Here is a 22,645-nt window from a genome sequence, read left to right as displayed (position 1 = left end):
TACCGCTCACTTTTTTCCCCTGAAAATCAGGGCAAAATCGTGGGTGCGCGGTATACACCGATACCAGCTTTCCTGCGCCGAGTTTGAATACTGCGCCGGCATATACCGAGCGCAGTACACTCGTGTATCGTCGGCCAGTCTCGGCTCCTCTCCCGCTGACGTCCTGGACATACAGGACGTCAGCGCGAGAGTTGCCGAGCCTGCCCGACGATACACGAGTGTACTGCGCTCGGTATATGTCGGCGCATTATTCAAACTCGGCGCGGGAAACGAGCGGGGAGGACGCGAGGACGCCGCAGAAGGACGCCGGACCCGACGAAGAGGACACCCGAAGCCGCAGACGGACGCCGGACCCGACGAGGCCGCCGATGGACGCCGCACAAGACCCCAAAACTGTAAGTACAACAAAATCTTTTTTCCACAGGAATTGGGGCAACTTTAGGGGTGCGCGCTATACGCGGGAGCGCGCTATACCCCGATAAATACGGTATATATTTTTTTATTTTTGGGCTTTTTTTATTTTTATTTATTTTTAGGCTTTTCTTATGGTAAGGCGTTTTTTTACAGTGCTTTCAATTCATTTTAATGGAGAGGGGCGTTTTTGGAGCGTTTTTTTCAGCGGCCAAAAGCTGTTTCAAAGATGCTGCTTGCAGGACCCAGTGTGAAAGGGTCCATTGAGATGCATGGAGAGCGTTTTATGAGCGTTTTGATAGCGCTATTTTTAACGCTAAAATGCTCTAAAAACTCTTCAGTGTGAAAGGGGTCTAACCTAATGGAGAGAGCCGTTGTGTGGCAACTCCAGCCACACTTGGGGCCAGATTCACAAAGAGTTACGCCGGCGTATCAGTAGATACGCCGACGTAACTCCGAATCTAAGCCCGTCGTATGTCTAAATGTATTCTCAAACTGACATACACTTAAACATGCCTAAGATACGACGGCCTGCGCCATCGTATCTTAGGGTGCAATATTTACACTGGCCGCTAGGTGGCGCGTCCATTGAGGTCGGCGTAGAATATGCTAATGAGTAGTTACGCCGATTCACGAACGTACGCTTGCCCCGTCGCAGTAAAGGTACGCCGTTTCCGTAAGAGATACGCAGCGTAAAGATAAGCATGCCCCCTAGATGGCGTATCCAATGTTAAGTATGGCCGTCGTTCCCGCGTCGAAATTTTTAAATTTAACGTCGTTTGCGTAACTCGTCCGTGAATAGGGCTGGACGTTAATTACGTTCAGGTCGAAACCAATGACGTCCTTGCGACGTCATTTAGCGCAATGCACGTCGGGAAATTTTAGGGACGGCGCATGCACATTAGGTTCGGCGCTGGAATGCGCCTAATTTAAATGCGCTACGCCCCCTACCCGGCTGATTTGAATTACGCGGGCTTGTGCCGGGGGGATTTACGCTACGCCGCCGCAACTTTACAGGCAAGTGCTTTGTGAATCAAGCACTTGCCCGTAAAACTTGCGGCGTAACGTAAATGCGATACGTTACGCCGCCGCAGATCTACGTGAATCTGGCCCATAGAGTCTAATAACATTTTTGATGAGTACCAGTCTGGATTCCGTCCCGGTAGAGGTACAGAGACTGCCCTGATTAAAGTTAAGGACGATTGCCTCTGGGCCTTGGACAGCAATGAGGCCTCTGCGTTAGTACTGCTGGATCTGTTAGCTGCATTTGATACCATTGATCATGCCAGATTGTTAGAGAGGCTGGTGTCTGTGGCCGGGCTTGAGGATATGGCGCTGACATGGATGGCCTCATTCCTGCGGAATTGGGTTCAGAGGGTAAGACTGGGGACATATTACTCATCGGATAGTCCCCTGTCTTGCGGGTTCCCTCAGGGTTCGGCTTTATCGCCGATCCTGTTCAATATCTATATAAGGCCACTGCTGTATATCATCCGGCGCCATAACCTCAGCTTTCACGTCTATGCAGACGACACGCAGATTAACGACCGCCCACTGTATATATACGTCCTGTTTTTAAAGATGGATATCTCGGTAACGACAGCAGCTGCTGCCACAACCGAGATATCCATCTCTTCAGTGAGCGGTCCTGTCAACGATAACCGCAGTCTCCGCGGCGGATTCACCGCGAGATCGCCGTTATCGGTGGCAGGAGAGGGCCCCCCCTCCTGTCGCTCTCCCGTGCCCCCCAGCCGCTTACCGGAGCCGACGGTAGCGGCGGAGGCGATCGGGTCCTTTCAGCTGCTGTGTGGGGATGCGAGTGAGGGCAAGATGGTCCCCACCGTCCCCATAGCATTGCTGGGCGGAAGTGACGTCAAAACGTCAGTCCCGCCCAGCGTCTTAAAGAGAAATTTTTTTGTTGTCATTTTTTCAAATGACAACATTTCCATTTTTTTTTTTTTTTTGCATTTAAGTCTAAATATGAGAGGACCTGTCATGCTTTTTTCTATTACAAGGGATGTTTACATTTTTTTTTATTTTAGTGTAAAAAATTATAAAATAAAAATAAATAAGAAAACAAATTTTTTTTTTTAAAGCGCCCCGTCCCGACGAGCTCGCGCGCAGAAGTGAACGCATACGCGAGTAGCACCCGCATATGAAAACGGTGTTCAAACCACACAAGTGAGGTATCGCCGTGATCGTTAGAGCGAGAGTAATAATTCTAGCCCTAGACCTCCTCTGTAGCTCAAAAAATTAAACCTATAGAATTTTTTAAACGTCGCCTATGGAGATTTATAAGGGTAAAAGTTTGACGCCATGCCACGAGCGGGCGCAATTTTTAAGTGTGACATGTTGGGTGTCATTTTACTCGGCGTAACATTATCTTTCACAATGATTTTCCCGCCTGGCCGGTCTCGTTTATTCCATCTCCGTCTCCAGTTACCCAGGTCCGGGACTTGGGAATTATTTTGGATTCCAAACTGACATTGAAGGCGCAGGTAAATCAGGTGGTAAGTTCGTGTTGCTACCAACTGAAATTTCTGCGTTCTACATTTCATTTTATTGACGAAACAGATAAAGTCCCCATGGTCAATGCTTTTATTGGTAGTCGGCTGGACTATTGTAATGCTTTATATATGGGGCTTCCGAAAACTCTCTTGCACAAGTTCCAGCTGATTCAAAACGCCGCAGCCAGGTTATTAACGGGTGTGGGTCGCCGGGACCATATTACACCATCTTTGAAAGCCCTGCATTGGCTACCCGTTGCCGAACGGGTTTTGTTTAAAGTGGGTTGTATTTATTGTCCACAAAGCCATCCATGGCAAAAGGCCCAGGGTACCTGCAAGAAAAATTCACTTACTACGTTCCTAGCAGATCATTGAGATCTGCTTATCAGGCTAATTTGATTGTTCCTAAATTTAGAAAAAACAAAATGTGGAGGGAGGACGTTGGATATACAAGGATCAATATTTTGGAATTCTTTACCTCTATATATGAGACTCGAAAAAGATCTATTAAAGTTCAGGAAGTTTTTAAAAACTTTTTTATTTTCTCAAATGTATGGCCCTATTTAGGGTCATATATTAGTATTATTTTAGTCTTTTTAAATTTTGTTATATGGTTTTTATGATTGTTACTGCCTACTGGAATGAGAGATCTTTTTTTCTGTATATGGATATGTTGGTTCTATGAGCGCATCAAGGCCCTTGGGTAATGACTGCGCTCTCAATAAGCATTTTTATAAATAAATAAATATAAACAGAACAGCAATCTGCCTTGTTTACATAGGCAGATGCTGTTCTGTTTCTCTCTGTAACGATTGGTGGGTCCAGGTGGGCATTAAATCCGCCGAACCCGCTGATTGGCGCACCCCAGACCCAGAAGTGCAGGATCACGTACAGGCACGTACACGCAAACCAATCACTATACCCTTTTTGCGTTTTTTTTTTTTTTACCAAGAATATGTAGAAGAATACATATTGGAATAAACCAATTTTTTTTTTTTTTTTTTTTTTAAATGGGATATTTATTATAGCAAAAACTAAAAAATATTGTGTTTTTTTTTCAAAATTGTCGCTCTATTTTTGTTTATGGCGCAAAAAATAAAGACCGCACAGGTGATCAAATACCACCAAAAGAAAGGTCTATTTGTGGGAAAAAAAGGCCGCCAATTTTGTTTGGGAGCCACGTCGCACGACCGCGCAATTTTCATTTAAAGCGTGACAGTGCTGAAAGCTGAAATTTCGCCTGGGCAGGAAGGGGGTATATGTGCCCAGTATGCAAGTGGTTAAAGGGCAACGACCGAAGTGCAGATAATTTTTTTTACTCAGAATTGCTACATTGTATCTCTTCTTGCAAAGTCCTAGTTCCGATGCTTTATTGATCTCAATCCTCGCAGAATGCTATTGATATTGATGTTTGCAGAGATGTGATTTGTTCTAAAAATGAACCATATATGTTTTTGTTTTAGACCGGGAGTTGCCGTTATGCCGAGTTCTTGTGACGAATGCCCTGCGGTGACGGATGAGGAGATGGCCTGTACTGTCCTCAATCGGTTTGTCGGCATCCCAGAGCAGACCTATGAAGACTTCCTTACAACATTCACCTATCTTCCCCAAGGTGAGCCTCATTCTCATCAAAGTCATATGCAAAATCATTTATTAGTGCTGCCATTTTTTTTTTTTTTTTTGGTTAGAGTGGGGAGAGAGAAATGAAAAAACGACAGCTAAGATAGCATAGGCTCATATGTGACCTACAGCCAATCACAATCAGCAGTAAATAGTAGGCCATTCCTAAATGTGTGTATGAGCCAATGGCCTAAGCCTTCATTAGAACCTTTGGATGGATTACTGTCGTCATCATCCTGGGTTTTCATGTGGATATTGGTCAATGTGGTTGCATCTGGGCTTTTTATATCTTCCCTGGTGAGATATCTTGATAAATGTTATCAGACCTGCCCACATTGCAAAGGTACACTATATTGTCAAAAGTATTGGGACACCTGCCTTTACACGCACATGGGCCCGGATTCAGAAACGAGTTACGACAGCGTATCTCCGGATACGCCGTCGTAACTATGCGACTGATTCATAGAATCAGTTACGCATTGATTTCCCTAAGATCCGACCGGCGTAAGTGTCTTACACCGTCGTATCTTAGGCTGCATATTTACGCTGGCCGCTAGGTGGCGCTTCCGTATATTTACGCGAGGAATATGCAAATGATGTAGATACGCCAATTCACAAACGTATGTCCGCCTGGCACATTTTTTTACGTCGTTTACGTTAGGCTTTTTCCGGCGTAAAGTTACCCCTGCTATATGAGGGGTAACCTATGTTAAGTATGAACGTCGTTCCCGCGTCGAATTTCGAAAATTTTAAGTCGTTTGCGTAAGTCGTTCGCGAATAGGGCTGTACGTAAGTTACGTTCACGTCTAAAGCATTGACGATTTGCGGCGGAATTTCGAGCATGCGCACTGGGATTCTTTCATGAACGGCGCATGCGCCGTTCGTAAAATACGTCAAATACGTGGGGTCACAGTGAATTTAATAAAACACGCCCACATCATCCACATTTGAATTAGGCGGGCTTACGCCGGACCACATACGTTACGCCGCCGTAACTTAGGGCGCAAGTTCTTTCTGAATACGGAACTTGCGCCCTAATTTACGGCGGCGTAACGTATCTGAGATACATTACGCCCCGCCGAGAAGATACTCCAATCTATATTGGAGTATCTGAATCCGGGCCATGAACATTAATGGCATCCCAGTCTTAGTCTGTAGGGTTCAATATTGAGTTGGCCTACCCTTTGCAGCTATAACAGCTTCACCTCTTCTGGGAAGGCCGTCCACAAGGTTTAGGAGTGTGTCTATGGGAATGTTTGACCATTCTTCCAGAAGAGCATTTGTGAGGTTGGATGAGAAGGCCTGGCTTGGCAGAGTAACAGAAATTCAGCAGATGGAAAATCTGACTATGGGAATGAGAGAGCAGGAGGAGAAATACAGACAGGCAGGGCCGCCATCAGGAATTATGGGGCCCCTTACACAGCTTCAGGCATGGGGGGGGGGGGGTGCTGCCGCCTGAAATTAAGAAGCGGGGGGGGGGCTGCTGCGAATTGAGACGCTAGGGGGGTCCTTTTAAAAAATAAAATAAAATAAATAAAAATATATATAAAAAAGGGGGGCCTTGGGGACCTCTGGGCCCTTTAATAAAAATAAATAAAAAATATATATATATATATATATTTTTTAAAAAGGGGGGTTGCCATCTGGGGCCCTGGGGACCTCTGGGCCCTATATATATATATATATATATATATATATATATATATATATATACAAATTAATATTATTTTTTATAAAAAAGAAATTACAAAAAAAGGGGGGGGGGGGGATCTACCCCATTGTGTTTTTTTTTCAAAATTGTCGCTCTATTTTTGTTTATAGCGCAAAAACTAAAAACCACAGAGGTGATCAAATACCACCAAAAGAAAGCTCTATTTGTGGGAAAAAAAGGACGCAATTTTGTTTGGGGTCAGTTAAAGCTACGCAGTGCCGAATCGCAAAAAGTGCTCTGGTCTTTGACCAGCAATATGGTCCGGGGGTTAAGTGGTTAAAGTTCATGTATGTGTAAAGGCAGGCGTCCCAATACTTTTGACAATATAGTGTATCAGGATTATAAAAAGTTGGGGACAACATATTATTTAATGCAAGGAATATTTAAACCTTTATATTAAAGTCAAACATGTCCTGCCTTTACAACCAGGAGGCGGCAGCATTGAACGGTGTAACCTGCAAATGCTGGGGTAAGAATTTGACCAAATACTTTGCTGGGGGATGATTATTTTATTCTTCTCATTGTGTTAAACTAAAAAAAAACAAAAAAAAAACTGCAAAGGGGTTTAATACGACTTTATGGGCAGTTCTTGGAAGGCATGGAATGGAGAACAGCAGGTAGAAGTTGTGGTTTCATTGTCTGATCATGCGGAGTCTCCTGAGAATATTTTAAAGCTGTTTTTTAGTTTTTTGGTTTACAGCCCACTAGATAACATCTGCTCCTTCTAGCTCCGCATGTTATTGTTTTGTCAAGCATGCATAAAAGTACTGGAAAGGCTGTGTTGTTCAAAAGTACAAAAACATCTTTGAAACGGCAGCACAATACATGAAAAACGGAATGAGCGACTACGAAGATTAGTCCTGGCTTCGGGAAATTAAAACAAAAATGTAGAATGTTCAAAAATAAAATGTATATAGACATTTTGGTTATTACCGAAATGTTTGTTAACCACTTGCTTACTGGGCACATATACCCCCTTCCTGCCCAGGCGAAATTTCAGCTTTCAGCGCTGTCATACTTTGAATGACAAAATTTAAGTCCTTTTTTTTCCCCACAAATAGAGCTTTCTTTTGGTGGTATTTGATCACCTCTGCGGTTTTAATTTTTTGCGATATAAACAAAAATAGAGCGACAATTTTGAAAAAAAATATATTTTTTTTACTTTTTGACCTCAATATCATTGAGCCCCTCTGGGAAGATCTCAAATGTGCCGATCATGCGAGACAGCCCAAGAATTTACAGGAACTGGAGGCTTTTTTTCCAAGAGGAATGGGCAGCTTTACCATCTGAGATCCCAAATACCACAAAAGACTTCAAGCTGCCATTGCTGTTAATGGGGGTAATACACGGGATTAAAGTGGAGGTTCACCCGAAAACGTACTTTTTAACATTAGATTGAGGCTCATTTTGTGAAGGGGAATCGGGTAGTTTTTTTAAAATCGAAGCAGTAATTACCGTTTTAGAGAGCGATCTTCTCCGCCGCTTCCGGGTATGGGCTGCGGGACTGGGCATTCCTATTTGATTGACAGGCGCCGTATAGAGCCGCACCGACGTTCGGCTTCTTTCGGCTACTCGTGACGCGATGTATGCGACCGTCGGAAGCCTGTCGGAAGACTGTCAATCAAATAGGAACCCCCAGTCCCGAAGACCATACCCGGAAGCGGCGGAGAAGATCGCTCTCTAAAACGGTAAGTACAGCTTTGATTTAAAAAAAACTAGCCGATTCCCCTTCACAAAATGAGCCTCAATCTAATGTTAAAAATTTTTTTTTAGGGTGAACTTCCGCTTTAAGTATGGCCATCGTTCCCGCACCGAGTTTTGAAAATTTTACGTCGTTTGCGTAAGTCGTTCGCGAATAGGGCTGGACGTCATTTACGCTCACGGCGAATCCAATACGTCCTTGCGGCGTACTTTGGCGCAATGCACACTGGGATATTTTACGGATGGCGCATGCGCCGTTCAAAAAAAACGTCAAAAACGCGGGGTGGGTGTGAGGGTGATTGCTAGAAACCTTCCAGCTTCTGTGGACAAGCTCCGACTATACTCTGCTGTAAACTACGCCCCCCTACATCCACTTGACACCCCCCCGACCTTGGGACCCACCAATCCAGGTAAGTGGCTTAATACCTCCCCCTATCCCCAACATTATCTCCGCCTCTCTGCCCACCCCAGTCATGCTGGCCCTCCTCCCAGTTGCACTTTCTGCTCCGGACCATTACTTTCTGGTCACACAGCAAGTCAATACATATGCATGTCACCATAGGTGTGCGCAGCCTATTGCATTAGGGTGTGCACCCCAAAGATCAAACATATTTGCATGTGTATATACAGTATACTGATGGTGTCAGCAGAGCCGTGGACAGAGTCAGTAGTTTTTATTTTAGGAGCCCCATTAGGGAGCTTTGGTGAAATATCAGGGGTCTATTTCTGTGCGTTACTGCATGTTTAACACAGTATATTTCAGTGCATTACTGCATGTTTAACGCAGTATATTTCAGTGCATTACTGCATGTTTAACACAGTATATTTCAGTGCATTACTGCATGTTTAACGCAGTATATTTCAGTGCATTACTGCATGTTTAACGCAGTATATTTCAGTGCATTACTGCATGTTTAACGCAGTATATTTCAGTGCATTACTGCATGTTTAACGCAGTATATTTCTGTGCATTAGTGCATGTTTAACGTTGTATATTTCAGTGTGTTACGTGCCATTTAATGCTGTATTTTTCTGTGCGTTAGTGCACATTTGACACAGTATATTTCGGTGCAATCTGCACCACTCAAGGTGATTAGTGTGTGCCTAGGCACACCTGGCGCACCCTGTGCGCACACCTATGCATGTCACCCTTTGCAACTGGCAGAACCACCATTTTGGTGCACTTTCCATGCTTTATGCCTCAATAAAACTTTTTTGCTGTTCTGTAAACCCAAGAGTGTTAATCTTCTACTTTTCCTGCCAGCCCAGGAAACACATTCCATTTCGATGGGCTGCAAAAACTGCTGTTTTGTCTTATTCACCGTGGGCTTCGAAAATGAATTTTTCCCCAAACGTTCTGCTGTAGGAGAGAAGAGGTGTGTGTGTGTGTGTGTGTGTTTTTTTTTTTTAAACAACGGGACCCCATGTTGGGTATAAAGAGTTATACAGATATTCTAAAACTAAAGAACGAGATTCCTTTCACGGTAGAAGAAAAATGACTGTTGTAAGATCCTTAACAAACCTTTTGTTTCACGGATGAGCTCGGAAGGAGCCTATCTCTCTTGGGTTCCTCTTTCTATCCCCTTCTGTAAAGCCTCATGGGGCGATTTACCAAAAAGGTATTCTATCTGCCTTTTGTGCACTTATAGGAGAATCAGGCTCCACATGAAAAGTAGGTGAAGAGGGCACCTAGGAAAATAAAAGCATCAGCCGACATAAAGAGATAGAAGAGAGCCATCACCGGCTCAGCCGGCGATTAGCGATTGATGTTGGCGTGAGGCATCGAGATTGAGGCAATGAGCTTCAGAATTGTCTCTCTTCCAGGGACGCCATACACCTCATTTGAATGAAAGATTCCCTTTTATTGTATGATGTGAAGAGCTAAATTTAAAAACCGTAGGATTTTTTTTATTTTTTTTTGTCTTCCGTTCAATCTTCAGAGGAATATTATTTTCATACCTGATTCATATCCGACTGTGAAGGGCTAGCGTTGACCAGATGTCTCTTTGTCTTCACGAAAAAAGCTGAAGCAAGGATGAAAGTTTTATGAGGATCTTGGCACGACGGAACAAGCGGCGCTAGAGCACAGGGGGCCCCGGGGGGGTGGGGGTTGGGGAGATCTCACAGGAGCGTGAAACATTTATCACTGCCTTTGTGTCCTACCTGGTGTCATCCCCTCTGTGGGTAATTCTAGCGGTTGTTTGATCAAGCACTCCGAGGATGTAGCATGAAAGCATTGAAGGGAAAAAAAAACCTGTCAGTTATGGGTCGTGGCCACGTGAAGTTATTGGAGGGTCAGTCCATTGCCAACTGGCGTAAGATGCCTCTGAATGAGCATATGCAGCATGTTTAGCTGTTGGAGGTAAAATATTGTTGATGGGCAAAGCTGAGGTTTGCAAAATGTTATTAGCTAGATTCAGGTACATGTGTGTATCTTTGCGGCGGCGTATCGTATTTACGCTACGCCGCCGTAAGTCAGAGAGGCAAGTGCTGTATTCACAAAGCACTTGCCTCCTAAGTTACGGCGGCATAGCGTAAATGGGGCCGGCGTAAGCGCGCCTAATTCAAATGAGGATGAGGGGGCGTGTTTTATGTAAATGAGTGGTAACCCGACGTGATTGACATTTTTTACGAACAGCGCATGTGCCGTCCGTGTACATATCCCAGTGTGCATTGCTCCAAAGTACGCCGCAAGGATGTATTGGTTTCGACGTGAACGTAAATTACGTCCAGCCCCATTCACCGACGACTTACGCAAACGACGTGAACATTTTTAAATTTTGACGCGGGAACGACGGCCATACTTAACATTGACTAGGCCAGCTATTTGTTCGACTAACTTTACGCCGGAAAAAGCCGGACGTAAACGACGTAAAAGAAATGCGCCGGGCGCACGTACGTTCGTGAATCGGCGTATCTTGTCATTTACATATTCTACGCCGAACTCAACGGAAGCGCCACCTAGCGGCCAGCGGAAAAATTGCACCCTAAGATACGACGGCGTAGGAGACTTGCGCGCTTGTATCTTAGCCTATCTGGTTTCCAGAATACGCTTAAATTTAGATTCAGAGTTACGTCGGCGTATCTACTGATACGCCGGCGTAAAGCTTTCTGAATCCAGCTATATATGTATATGTAAACCCAATCATTAAATCTTACACACGACTGTTTTTCGGGTTGTAAAAAATTACGTTTTTTTTTTATGTCATTAAAAACGATCGTGTGTGGGCTCCAGAGCATTTTTCACAATGTAAAAAATGGCCATTAAAAATTTCGAACATGCTCTAATTTTTCACTACTTTTTTAACGTTGTCGTTTTTAACATTGTAAAAAATGGTCGTGTGTGGGCTTTAACGACGTGAAAAAAATGCGCATGCTCAGAAGCAAGTTATGAGACGGGAGCGCTCGTTCTGGTAAAAATAGCGTTCGTAGTGGAGTAAGCACGTTCATCACGCTGTAACAGACTGAAAAGCGCGAATTGTTTTTTACTAACACAAAATCAGCAAAAGCAGCCCCAAGGGTGGCGCCATCCGAATGGAACTTCCCCTTTATAGTGCCGTTGTACGTCACCGCGCTTTGCTAGAGCATTTTTTTTTCACGATCGTGTGTAGGCAAGGCCGTTTTAATGATCGGGTTGAAAAAAACATTTTTTCTAGACCATTAAAAACGTCATTTTTTACAACCCGAAAAAAGGTTGTGTGTCTGTGGCCGGGGGGGGGGGGGGAACAGTTGCGGCCCTTTTCTTACCTTTATCTGGCCCTTGGGGCAGTGTTCCGCTCACTGATACAAGACACTATTCCAACCACTGACACCAATGATGAGACCATATTCTTCCCACGGGCACTAACAATTGGGTGCTATCTCTCCCACTGGCACCGATTGGGTATTATTCCACCTACTGGCACCAACATCCGCCCCCCCCCCTAAAGTTTAAAGTACAGTAAACTGTTTAGAAAGTTTGGAGACCCTTAATATAGATATACATTAGTCCAGGCCAATTCCCCTTCAGTGATCCCAAATCTTTTCGTGTGATTTTTGTTTTTGACAGAGAAACAAGATCGTCGGATCCAGACTGATGAGCCACAAAATCATTGTTCAGTTTTTGAAAACATCCAAACTAGGAAAAATCATGAAGTCAGCGCCGATAGGGAAGAAAAAGAGGAAATGGAGCAGGTATGGGTTCGTATGTCCTCATTGTCTTTTCATGCTCGTCCTATCAAATTCAGTCTAAGTGCACATGGTTTTGTAAATATCTTTTTATGTTTACATAAAATTGACAGCATGGCTTTCTAGTAGAAGGGTCCGGGTGCTTAACTGGCCTGCCTGCAGTCCAGACCTTTCACATATTTGGCACATTTTGAAATGAAAAATACAACAAAGAAGATCCAGGACTGTTGAGCAGGTAGAATCCCATATTAACCACTTCAGCCCCGGAAGAATTTAACCCCTTCCTTACCAGAGCACTTTTTGCGATTCGGCACTGCATCCCTTTAACTGACAATTGCGCGGTCGTGCGACGTGGCTCCAAAAAAAAAAAATTGCCGTCCTTTTTAATCCCCCACAAATAGAGCTTTATTTTGGTGGTATTTGATCACCTCTGCGGTTTTTATTTTTTGCGCTATACACAAAGTTAGAGTGACAATTTTGAAAAAAAATGCAATTAAATTTTTTTACTTTTTCCTATAATAAATACCCCCAAAAAAATCTATAAAAAAAACCAACAAATTTTCATCAGTTTTGGTCGATATGTATTCTTCTTCTACATATGTGTGTTCCTCTGTACTTGGAACACAACATCGGTCTCCTCACCTCTGACAGGACCGTGGATCTGTGTGTTTACACACACAGATCCACAGTCCTGCCGTGATTGCGGGCAATCACGGGTGCCCGGCGGACATCGCGGCCGGGTCCCGCACGATGCCGCGCGCGCTCTCCCCCTAGACGGCCGGGAAGCCCAGGAAGTCATATGAGATCCCGTCTGTGGACGTCATATGACTATGGGGGGTAGGGAAGTGGTTAAAGCGGAGTTCCGGCCACAATTTCACTTTTTAAATATAAATACCCCTGTAATACACAAGCTTAATGTATTCTAGTAAAGTTAGTCTGTAAACTAAGGTCCGTTTTGTTAGGTTGTTACAGCATTTAGACACTTTATAAAATAGAAGTTGACTGGGGCCATCTTAAGTGTGGGCATCATGAAGCCAGACTGTATGACTTCCTGGATTTCAGCCTTGCAGATCTCGTACATGCTCAGTGCTGCACAAGCAGTGTAATAGGTTTCAGATCCTGTACTGTCCAAGTCACATGATTCTTCGAGACTGGGGAGTGCACAGACTCCTGGAAAGTTACACCCACTACATTCCCAGGAGTCTGTGCGGTGTAGGTTGGGAAGCTTAAAACTACTGATGTAATGTTATATTTATGGGTGGAACTCCACTTTAAGCAAGAATGGGACAACATTCCTCTTCCAAAGCTCAAGAAGACGCTCCCCTCGGTTCTCAGACATTTACAGAGTGATGTTAAAAGAAGAGCGGTAAACATGGCTCTGTCCCAACTTCTTTGGAATGGGTTTTGTACTTTGCCAGCTTTTTGTTGCTCTTTCCCAACTTTTTTGAGACATGTTGCTGCCATCAATTTCAAAATAACCTTATTTTTCTCTTAAAACGGCATCTTCTCAGTTTACATGTTTTGATATGTTTTCTATTATGAATAAAATATGGATTCATGAGATTTGCAAATCATTGCATTCTGTTTTCATGTTGATTTTACACAGCGTCCCAACTTTTTGGAATTGGGGTTGTAAATCATGGAGTTTTTCTTGAATTTTTTCATTGATGAGCATGAGAAATTAATTAATTGAGAGTATTCTGACAGCGTAAGCCCAAAATGTAGTTTTTGATTAAGAAATTAACTGGAATGATTTCTTCTTTCTTCTTCTTCTCCCTTCTCCCTTCTCCTTTCTTCTCCCTTCTTCTCCCTTCTTCTCCCTTCTTCCTTCTTCCTCCTTCTCCCTTCTTCTCCTTCCTTCTCCCTTCTTCTCCTTCCTTCTCCCTTCTTCTCCTTCCTTCTCCCTTCTTCTCCTTCCTTCTCCCTTCTTCTCCCTTCTTCTCCCTTCTTCTCCTTCCTTCTCCCTTCTTCTCCTTCCTTCTCCCTTCCTTCTCCTTCCTTCTCCCTTCCTTCTCCTTCCTTCTCCCTTCCTTCTCCCTTCCTTCTCCCTTCCTTCTCCCTTCCTTCTCCTTCCTTCTCCCTTCTTCCTTCTTCTCCCTTCTTCTCCTTCCTTCTCCCTTCTTCTCCTTCCTTCTCCCTTCTTCTCCCTTCTTCTCCTTCCTTCTCCCTTCTTCTACTTCCTTCTCCCTTCTTCTCCCTTCTTCTCCTTCCTTCTCCCTTCTCCCTTCTTCTGCTTCCTTCTCCCTTCTTCTCATTCCTTCTCCCTTCTTCTACTTCCTTCTCCCTTCTTCTCCCTTCTTCTCCTTCCTTCTCCCTTCTCCCTTCTTCTGCTTCCTTCTCCCTTCTTCTCCTTCCTTCTGCCTTATTCTCCCTTCCTTCTCTCTTCTTCTCCCTTCCTTCTCTCTTCTTCTCCCTTCCTTCTCCCTTCTTCCTTCTCCCTTCTCCCTTCTTCCTTCTCCCTTCTTCTCCTTCCTTCTCCCTTCTTCCTTCATACTTTTACAGCTGATTATCAGTGAAGGAGAAAATGTAGGATGTTGTCACAGCCTTACACACTCTGGAAGAGTCCAGGTAAATCGCTAAATCTGTTTAACCTTTTTTGCATTATATTTCTCAGTGTTGCTGATATCTTTCAGACTCTTTCTGCCATTTCCTGTTTATATGCATCTGACTCAACGTTGCTGTGTGTGTATGTGTATGTACAGTGCCTTGAAAAAGTATTCATACCCCTTGAAATTTTCCACATTTTGTCATGTTACAACCAAAAACATAAATGTGTTTTATTGGGATTTTATGTGATAGACAAACACAAAGACACATCATTGGGAAGTGAAAGGAAAATTTATAAATGGTTTCCAACATTTTTATAATAAATATGTGAAAAGTGTGGGGGCATTTGTATTCAGCCCCCTTTACGGTGATACCCCTAACTAAAATCTAGTGGAACCAACTGCCTTCAGAAGTTACCTAATTAGTAAATAGAGTTCACTTGTGTGTAGTTTTACCTCAGTATAAATACAGCTGTTCTGTGAAGCCCTCAAGGGTTTGTTAGAGAACCCTAGTGCACAAACGACATGAAGGCCAAGGAAAACCCCAGAAAGGTCAGGGATAATGTTGTGGAGAAATGTAAAGCAGGGTTAGGTTATAAAAAAATCTCCCAAGCTTTGAACGTCTTGCGAAGCACTGTTCAATCCATCATGGAAAGAGTATGGCACAACTGCAAATTTACCAAGACATGGCCGTCCACCTAAACTGACCGACCGGGCAAGGAGAGCATTCATCAGAGAAGCAGCCAAGAGGTCCATGGTAACTCTAGAGGAGCGCTGCAGAGATCCACAGTTCAGGTGGGAGAACCTGTCCACAGGACAACTATTAGTGGTGCTCTCCACAAATCTGCCCTTTATGGAAGAGTGACAAGAAGGAAGTCATTATTGAAAGAAAGCCATAAGAAGTCCTGTTTGCAGTTTGTGATAAGCCATGTGGGGGGCACAGCAAACATGTGGAAGAAGGTGCTCTGGTCAGATGAGACCAAAATTCAACTTTTTGGCCTAAAAGCGAAACACTATTAGGTAGATTCAGTAAGAATTAGGCCGACTTATCGGTAGATAAGCCGACCTAACTCAGAATCTACGCCGACTTATGTTTAAGTGTATGCTCAAACAATGATACGCTTGCGCCGTCCTATCTTAGGTTGCAATATTTCGGATGGCCGCTTGGTGGCGCTTCCATTGCGGTCGGCGTAGAATATGTAATTTAGTAGATACGCCGATTTACGAACGTACGCCCGGCCGCCGCAGTACATTTACACCGTTTCCGTAAGCCATTATCAGGCCTAAAGTTATTCCATCTATTAGATGGAATAGAAATGTTAAAGTATGGCCGCCGTTCCCGCTTCGAGATTCAAAATGTTTACGTTGTTTGCGTAAGTCGTCCGCAAATAGCGATTTACGTCGTTTAAGTCCACCTCTAAATCAATAGGCCCGTGCGGCGTACTTAGCCGCAATGCACACTGGGAAATGTAGGCGCCCGGCGCATGCACAGTTCCTAAAAAACGTAAGGTCAAGCACTATTAACATAAAACACGCCCCCCCCCAAACACATTTGAATTAGGTGCCCTTACGCCCGCCGCTTTAGGCTACGCCGCCGTAACTTAGCAGGCAAGTACATTGTGAATCATGTACTTGCCTTGCTAACTTACGGCGGCGTAGCTTAAATTCCTTAAGCTACGCCGCCGCAAAGTTGCGGCAATCTTACTGAATCTACCTATATGTGTGGCGGAAAACTAACACTGCACATCACCCCGAACACGCCATCCCTCCCTCCACGATTCCACATAAACCACGCCCATTTTTTTGACAGCATACCATGCCTACAAACAACACCCTAATTATAGCAAGGCTCTGTCTACATGTAAAGACATTTGAAAGCCATTTATCATTTTCCTTCCAGTTCACAATTATATGCCACTTTTTTTTGGTCTGTCACATAAAATTTGAATAAAATACATTTACATTTTTGGTTGTCGCATTTCAAAATGTGGAAAATTTCAAGGTTGTTTAAAGATTATTTTACTTTAGTTTACTTCAAATAATATTTTTAGAAGTCATTTTTGTTTTTTCTTCATTTCCCAGGTTGATAATTTCATCAATACATCTGACACGGACGCTCTCTCTGATGATGAGGAGACGAGGCCACATTTCTGTATGTTTTTATTATTTTATTAGGCTGCATCTTTAAATATCTTCTTCTATACCTAGGGAAAAAAAACACAATCCTAATCTTAGTAATATTTTTGAATCTTATACAGTATGTTGTTTTTTATCTGTTAAATTATATTCATTTCAAATGAAGAGCATCTGTTCAGAATTCACTGTACAGAATTTTTTTATGTTTTTCCCACCACAGATAGAGCTTTCTTTTGGTGGTATTTGATCACCTCCACGTTTTTTTTTATTTTTTGCGTTATAAACCAAAAAAGACTGCCAATTTTTTAAAAAAATAAAAAAAATATATATTTTTTTTTTACTTTCTGCTATAAAACATATCCAAAAAAAAAAACACATTTCTTCATAAATGTTGGCCAATCTGTATTCTGCTACATATTTTTGGTAAAAAAATCCTAATAAGCGTATATTGATTGGTTTGCGCAAAAGTTATAGCGTCTACAAACTATGGAATATATACTGGATGTTTTAATGTAAACATCCCTTGTAATAGAAACATGACATGACAGGACCTTTTTACAGTGAGATATGGGGTCAATAAGACCCCACATCTCACCACTAGGCTGGGAAGCCTGAATAAATAAAAATAAAAAAGATCACGCTTCACAGCCGAAGCGGCACTTTTTTTTAATGCAGAGGCCGGGCGTGACGTCATAACATCGTGCCCGGCCTCCGACGGTCATAAAGACTCAGGCAACCATCTGGTCCACCGGAAATCTCTGTGATCATCATCTGGGGCCGGCGGATTTGTTCTCCGACTCACAGATGGCAGTGGTGTGTCGGGAGAAGCACCGGAGGGTGGCGGGAGGGGAATCATTCTATGATCATTCTTATGGTGAAGGGAATTGCTGAAACTGGCAATATCTGAATGATGTCTGTAGCTGCACCCATCATTCGGGTATACCACCACAAAGCCCAGGACGTCATATGACGTCCTGGGGGCGCCAAGTGGTTAAGACAGGGGGGCTAAACCTTTTGAAGTGCAAGGGCCACTTAAGTGATTTGGTAACCGATTGTGGGCCAAATGAACTATTGGGTTTTTCTGCCCCCCCCCCCCCCCCCCAAACTGCAAATTTTGATGCAATTTTACACTCTCTGGCACTCAAGTTGCAAGAAAGTCACATCAAAGTAGTACAGGAACCTTTTCCAACTTTAAATCACATACATAGGAATGGGTGCCATTCAAATCAGATAAGACAAGTTGCATTGTCGGAACAGAGCCTACATCATGGATTACAAGAAAATGCTGTCTGTACTAGGGTGACCACGTGTCCCGGATTGCCTGGGAGACGGTCCCGCATTTTTCAGGTCTGTCCCGGGCACCTTCATTCCAGGACAATACAGTGTCTCGCAATGAAACTGACACAGCCACCCCCCCAAGCCAAAATAATAACCCCAAAAAAAGGCCGCCACTTCACCACTTTACTCACTGACAGTACTTGTCCTGGCCGGGAATGTCTGGAGGAGCACAATCCCGCCCCCTGCTTCTGATTGGAGAAATCCTAAATTTCACCTCGTGGCCCAGATTCACGTAGATTCGCCTATCTTTAGGCGGGCGTAGCGTATCTCAGATACACTACGCCGCCGTAACTTAGAGGGGCAGGTCCGATATTCTCAAAGAACTTGCGCTTTAAGTTACGACGGCGTAGTGTAACTGGGCCGGCGTAAGCCCGCCTAATTCAAATGTGGAAGTGGTGGGCGTGTTTTATGGAAATTAATCGTGACCCCGCGTAATTGACGCTTTTAACGAACGGCGCATGTGCCATCCGTGGACGTATCCCAGTGCGCATGCTCCAAATTACGCCACAACTACTCAATGCTTTCGACGTGAACGTAACTTACGCACGGCCCCATTCACGGACGACTTACGCAAACGACTTAAAACGTGAAAAATTTGACGCTGTTTCCTACGTCCATACCTAACATTGGTACGCCTCATAGGTGCGCCGGGCGCCCGTACGTTTGAGAATCGGCGTATCTAGCTCATTACCATATTCGACGCGTAAATCGACGGAAGCGCCACCTAGCGCCCAGCGTAAATATGCAACTTAGATACGACGGCGTAAGAGACTTTCGCCGGTCGGATCTACGACAAATCTATGCGTAACTGATTCTAAGAATCAGGCGCATAGATACGACGCCTCACACTCAGAGTTACGACGGCGTATCTGGAGATACGCCGGCGTAACCCTTGTGTCCAATCACTGTGCTGTGATTCGTTGCAGCACAAGCTGATTTTTTGGGAAGGGGGGGTGTCCCTGAATGGTAGTTTGGAAATGTGGCCACCCTAGTCTGTACATGCCCTTGTGGTGCCATATCAGATACTGTCCACACCTTGCTCCTGCCCTACATCTCCCAAGCATGGTCGCCGCGACTTCTAAAGCTTATCTAAGTCAGGAACGTAAAAAATGATTTTCAGATTGTGTCTAGCATGACATGTCAATACTTGCTCAATTATCTTCATCTCATTGGCAACAGGCACTGCATTCCTATTGCTCATTAATCACCTCCACTGAGAATGTAATTAGCAGCTTAATTAGGATCACCGCGGCCTTGTGCGGCAGAAGCACCAGCAGCCAACTTCACGGGGCAGATACATCTGATGTAACCCCCCCCCCCCCGCCGCCCACTCCCCCCAAGCTGCTGCCCCGCAGAGGTTATGAGGATGGAATTGTACGGATTGGTAGAGATGAACAGGAAAAATTCAGGTCGGTCTAGCAGAGATCTCAGCGTGAGTCGGGATCAAATATTCACAAAGACTAGAGGAGCTCGCGGCACGTGGAGAGAAGGGAGAGCCACGAGGAACTGCACATATTTGGTTCCTAGTAATTAGATTGCATAATGAACGAACGCCAATTAATTTAGCTGGCAGCTGGACGATTGTTTATTTGGCGCATATAACCTGACTTGCCTCTCTGGTTAAGGGAGGTCTCCTTATAAAGGAGCTGAAAAAGTTATGATGAGACATCCTGTATATAAGAACTATTCTTTTACTATGCATTGTTTGTTTAAATTTGGTGGAAGTGCGTCTTTACTTCAGCCCCGGACCATTTGGCTGGCCAAAGACCAGAGCACTTTTTGCGATTCGGCACTGCGCCGCTTTAACTGACAATTGCTCGGTCGTGCGACGTGGCTCCCAAACAAAATGTACGTCCTTTTTTCCCCCCCACAAATAGAGATTTATTTTGGTGGTATTTGATCACCTCTGCGTTTTTTTTATTTTTTGCGCTATAAACAAAAATAGAGCGACAATTTGGAAAAGAAAGCAATATTTGTTTTACCATTTGCTATAATAAATATCCCCCAAAAATATATATAAAGGGCCAGATCCACAGCAAAGTTTCAAATTTCCTGCGTCGTATCGTTGTTTTGAATCCTCAAAACAAGATACGACGGCTTCTGGGTTAGATCCGACAGGTGTACGTCTTCGTACGCCTTCGGATCTAAGATGCAATACTTCGGCGTCCGCTGGGTGGCGTTTTCCGCGTCGGGTATGCAAATTAGCGATTTACGACGATCCACGAACGTACGCGCGGCCGTCGCATTTTCTAATGTCGTTTGTAGTCGGCTTTTTCCGGCGTATAGTTAAAGCTGGTATTTTGCGGCGTATACATAGACTTGCCATGTTAAGTATGGCCGTCGTTCCCGCTTCGAAATTTGAATTTTTTTTTTTTTGCGTAAGTCGTCCGTGAATAGGGATGGACGTAACTCACGTCTAAGTAAAAAAAATGACATCCTAGCGACGTCATTTAGCGCAATGCACGGCGGGAAATTTTGTGACGACGCATGCGCAGTTCATTCGGCGCGGGGATGCACTTCATTTAAATGAAACCCGCCCCCAACCCGCCCAATTTGAAATCCGCCGCCAGAAATACACTACGCCGCCGTAAGATCTTACGGCGCAAACTAGCTGAGGATTCGAATATACGCCAGGTAAGGTACGGCGGCATAGTGTATCTCTGATACGCTGCGCCGATCTAAATGTATGTGGATCTGGCCCAAAAAAACTATTTTTTTCCTCAGTTTAGGGCGATACGTATTCTTCTACATATTTTTGGTAAAAAAAATTACAATAAGCGTATATTGATTGGTTTACGCAAAAGTTACAGCGTTTACAAAATAGGGGATAGTTTTATGGCATTTTTTTTTTTTTTTTACTGGTAATGGTGGCGATCTGCGATTTTTATTGTGACTGCGACATTATGGCGGACACATCAGACACTTTTGGCGCTATTTTGGGACCATTCACATTTATACAGCGATCAGTGCTATAAAAATGCACTGGTTACTGTGTAAATGTGACTGGCAGTGAAGGGGTTAACCTGCAGGCGGCGCTGAAGGAGTTAAGTGTGTCCTAGGGAATGTGTTCTAACTGTAGGGGGGATGGGCTACGTGTGACACGACACTGATCACAGCTCCCGATCACAGGGAGCTGTGATCAGTGTCCTGTCACCTAGGCAGAATGGGGAAATGCTTGTTTACATTAGCATTTCCCTGTTCTTCCTCTCCGTGAGACTATGGCGGGACTCCCGGCGGACATAAAGTACGTGGGACCCGCGGACAGACTCACGGGGCTCGCAGCGGGCACGTGCGCGCCCGCAACCCCGGGCCTTAAAGGTGACGTGTGTGTATATTTACGCCGATCTGCCCAACCGTGCCATTCTGCCGATGTGTATATAGTCCTGCAGCGGTCAGCAAAGGGTTAAACCCAACTGGGCTTTTTTTGGTTAAAAAAATACCCTTGCAGTGGGGCCCCCCTGCACTGCAAAGGTAAAGAAGATGTATCATTTATTTATTTTTCTCTCTGTTTAGTCCCTCATGGGACCCATGTTGCTAGACGCTTCCTAAGCCTAGCGATGAGGATGGACCCTTGTCCCGCAGCTGTCCGACAATGTAGCTAGGAAGGAGATGGCGGCTTCATAAGCGCACTTACCCAAGACAAGCGGCAGCAAAAGTAATACAAGGGAATGGGAGGCTGACACATCCCCTCTCTCCCTCCTGCATTCATCTTGTGAGCATTTCACACAGCACTTACGCCGACGTATATCAAGTTACGCCGACGTAAGTGCAAATGTGCACCGTCGTATCTGTGCGCAAGACCCACAAACAGAGATGCGCCTAAAAATAGGCTTCATCCTGCCGACGTAACTTGCTTACGCCGGCGTAGAGTGGGCGCACATTTAGGCTGGGCACATAGTGCTGCTCCCATTGATTAGCTATTCAAACATGCAAATGAGGGAAATACGGCGATTCCCGAACCTGCGTGCGCGTGACGCAGGCTACGAGAGGTGCGCGTAAGTTGTACGTCCGGCGTAAAGTTATGCCCCATAAAGGAGGTGTAACCCAGCAGCAGACATGCAAAGGTCTGCACCAAGGAACACAGGCCGACGCATTTTACGTTGGACGTGTGTCCGGCCAGGCGTAGGTTACATTCACGGCCTACGCAGTGATCCGGCGTATATTAGGCAGTTGTTCCGACATGGTTGTGAGCAGGTGCAGGGGGATGCGTCCACGTTACGGCGCATGCGCAGTTCGTTATAAGTACTTGTCTGGCGCTCGGCCCATCATTTACATGGGGTCACACCTCATTTGCATGGGTCACACCCACTCCCCAGCATTATGGCCTACCTGGCCGGGGCGTGCGTGCCACGCAGTGTTCCTGGTTCCGGGACCATGTTGGCCCGGAGCATCTGAACAGCGACGGGGACCCAGTGTGCGACTGGGTTCCCACCTTTGAGGATCCCAAGCTGTACTGCTGTTCGTTGGGGAGTCCGTCTGGCGGTCCTAAAAGGGCCTTGGCAAACCAC

At 44.7% G+C, this 22,645-nt stretch overlaps 1 protein-coding gene across 1 annotated transcript in view; it reads left to right on the top strand.

Annotated features, from left to right (window-relative positions):
- The window catches only part of LOC120917066 (intraflagellar transport associated protein), a 45,153-nt gene that overhangs the window by 9,423 nt on the left and 13,085 nt on the right, over positions 1–22,645 (top strand). The window contains exons 2-5 of the mRNA XM_040328073.1: positions 4,382–4,530; positions 11,999–12,123; positions 14,620–14,685; positions 16,746–16,815. Of these exons, the coding sequence (XP_040184007.1) occupies positions 4,398–4,530; positions 11,999–12,123; positions 14,620–14,685; positions 16,746–16,815 (394 nt within the window). The 5' untranslated portion in view covers positions 4,382–4,397. The remainder of the gene's footprint in view (positions 1–4,381; positions 4,531–11,998; positions 12,124–14,619; positions 14,686–16,745; positions 16,816–22,645) is intronic.

Source organism: Rana temporaria, chromosome 11 (assembly GCF_905171775.1).
Source record: "Rana temporaria chromosome 11, aRanTem1.1, whole genome shotgun sequence".
Lineage (NCBI taxonomy): Eukaryota > Metazoa > Chordata > Amphibia > Anura > Ranidae > Rana > Rana temporaria.
The sequence above is the reverse complement of the archived record's forward strand: the minus strand, read 5'-3'. Positions and strand labels throughout refer to the sequence as shown.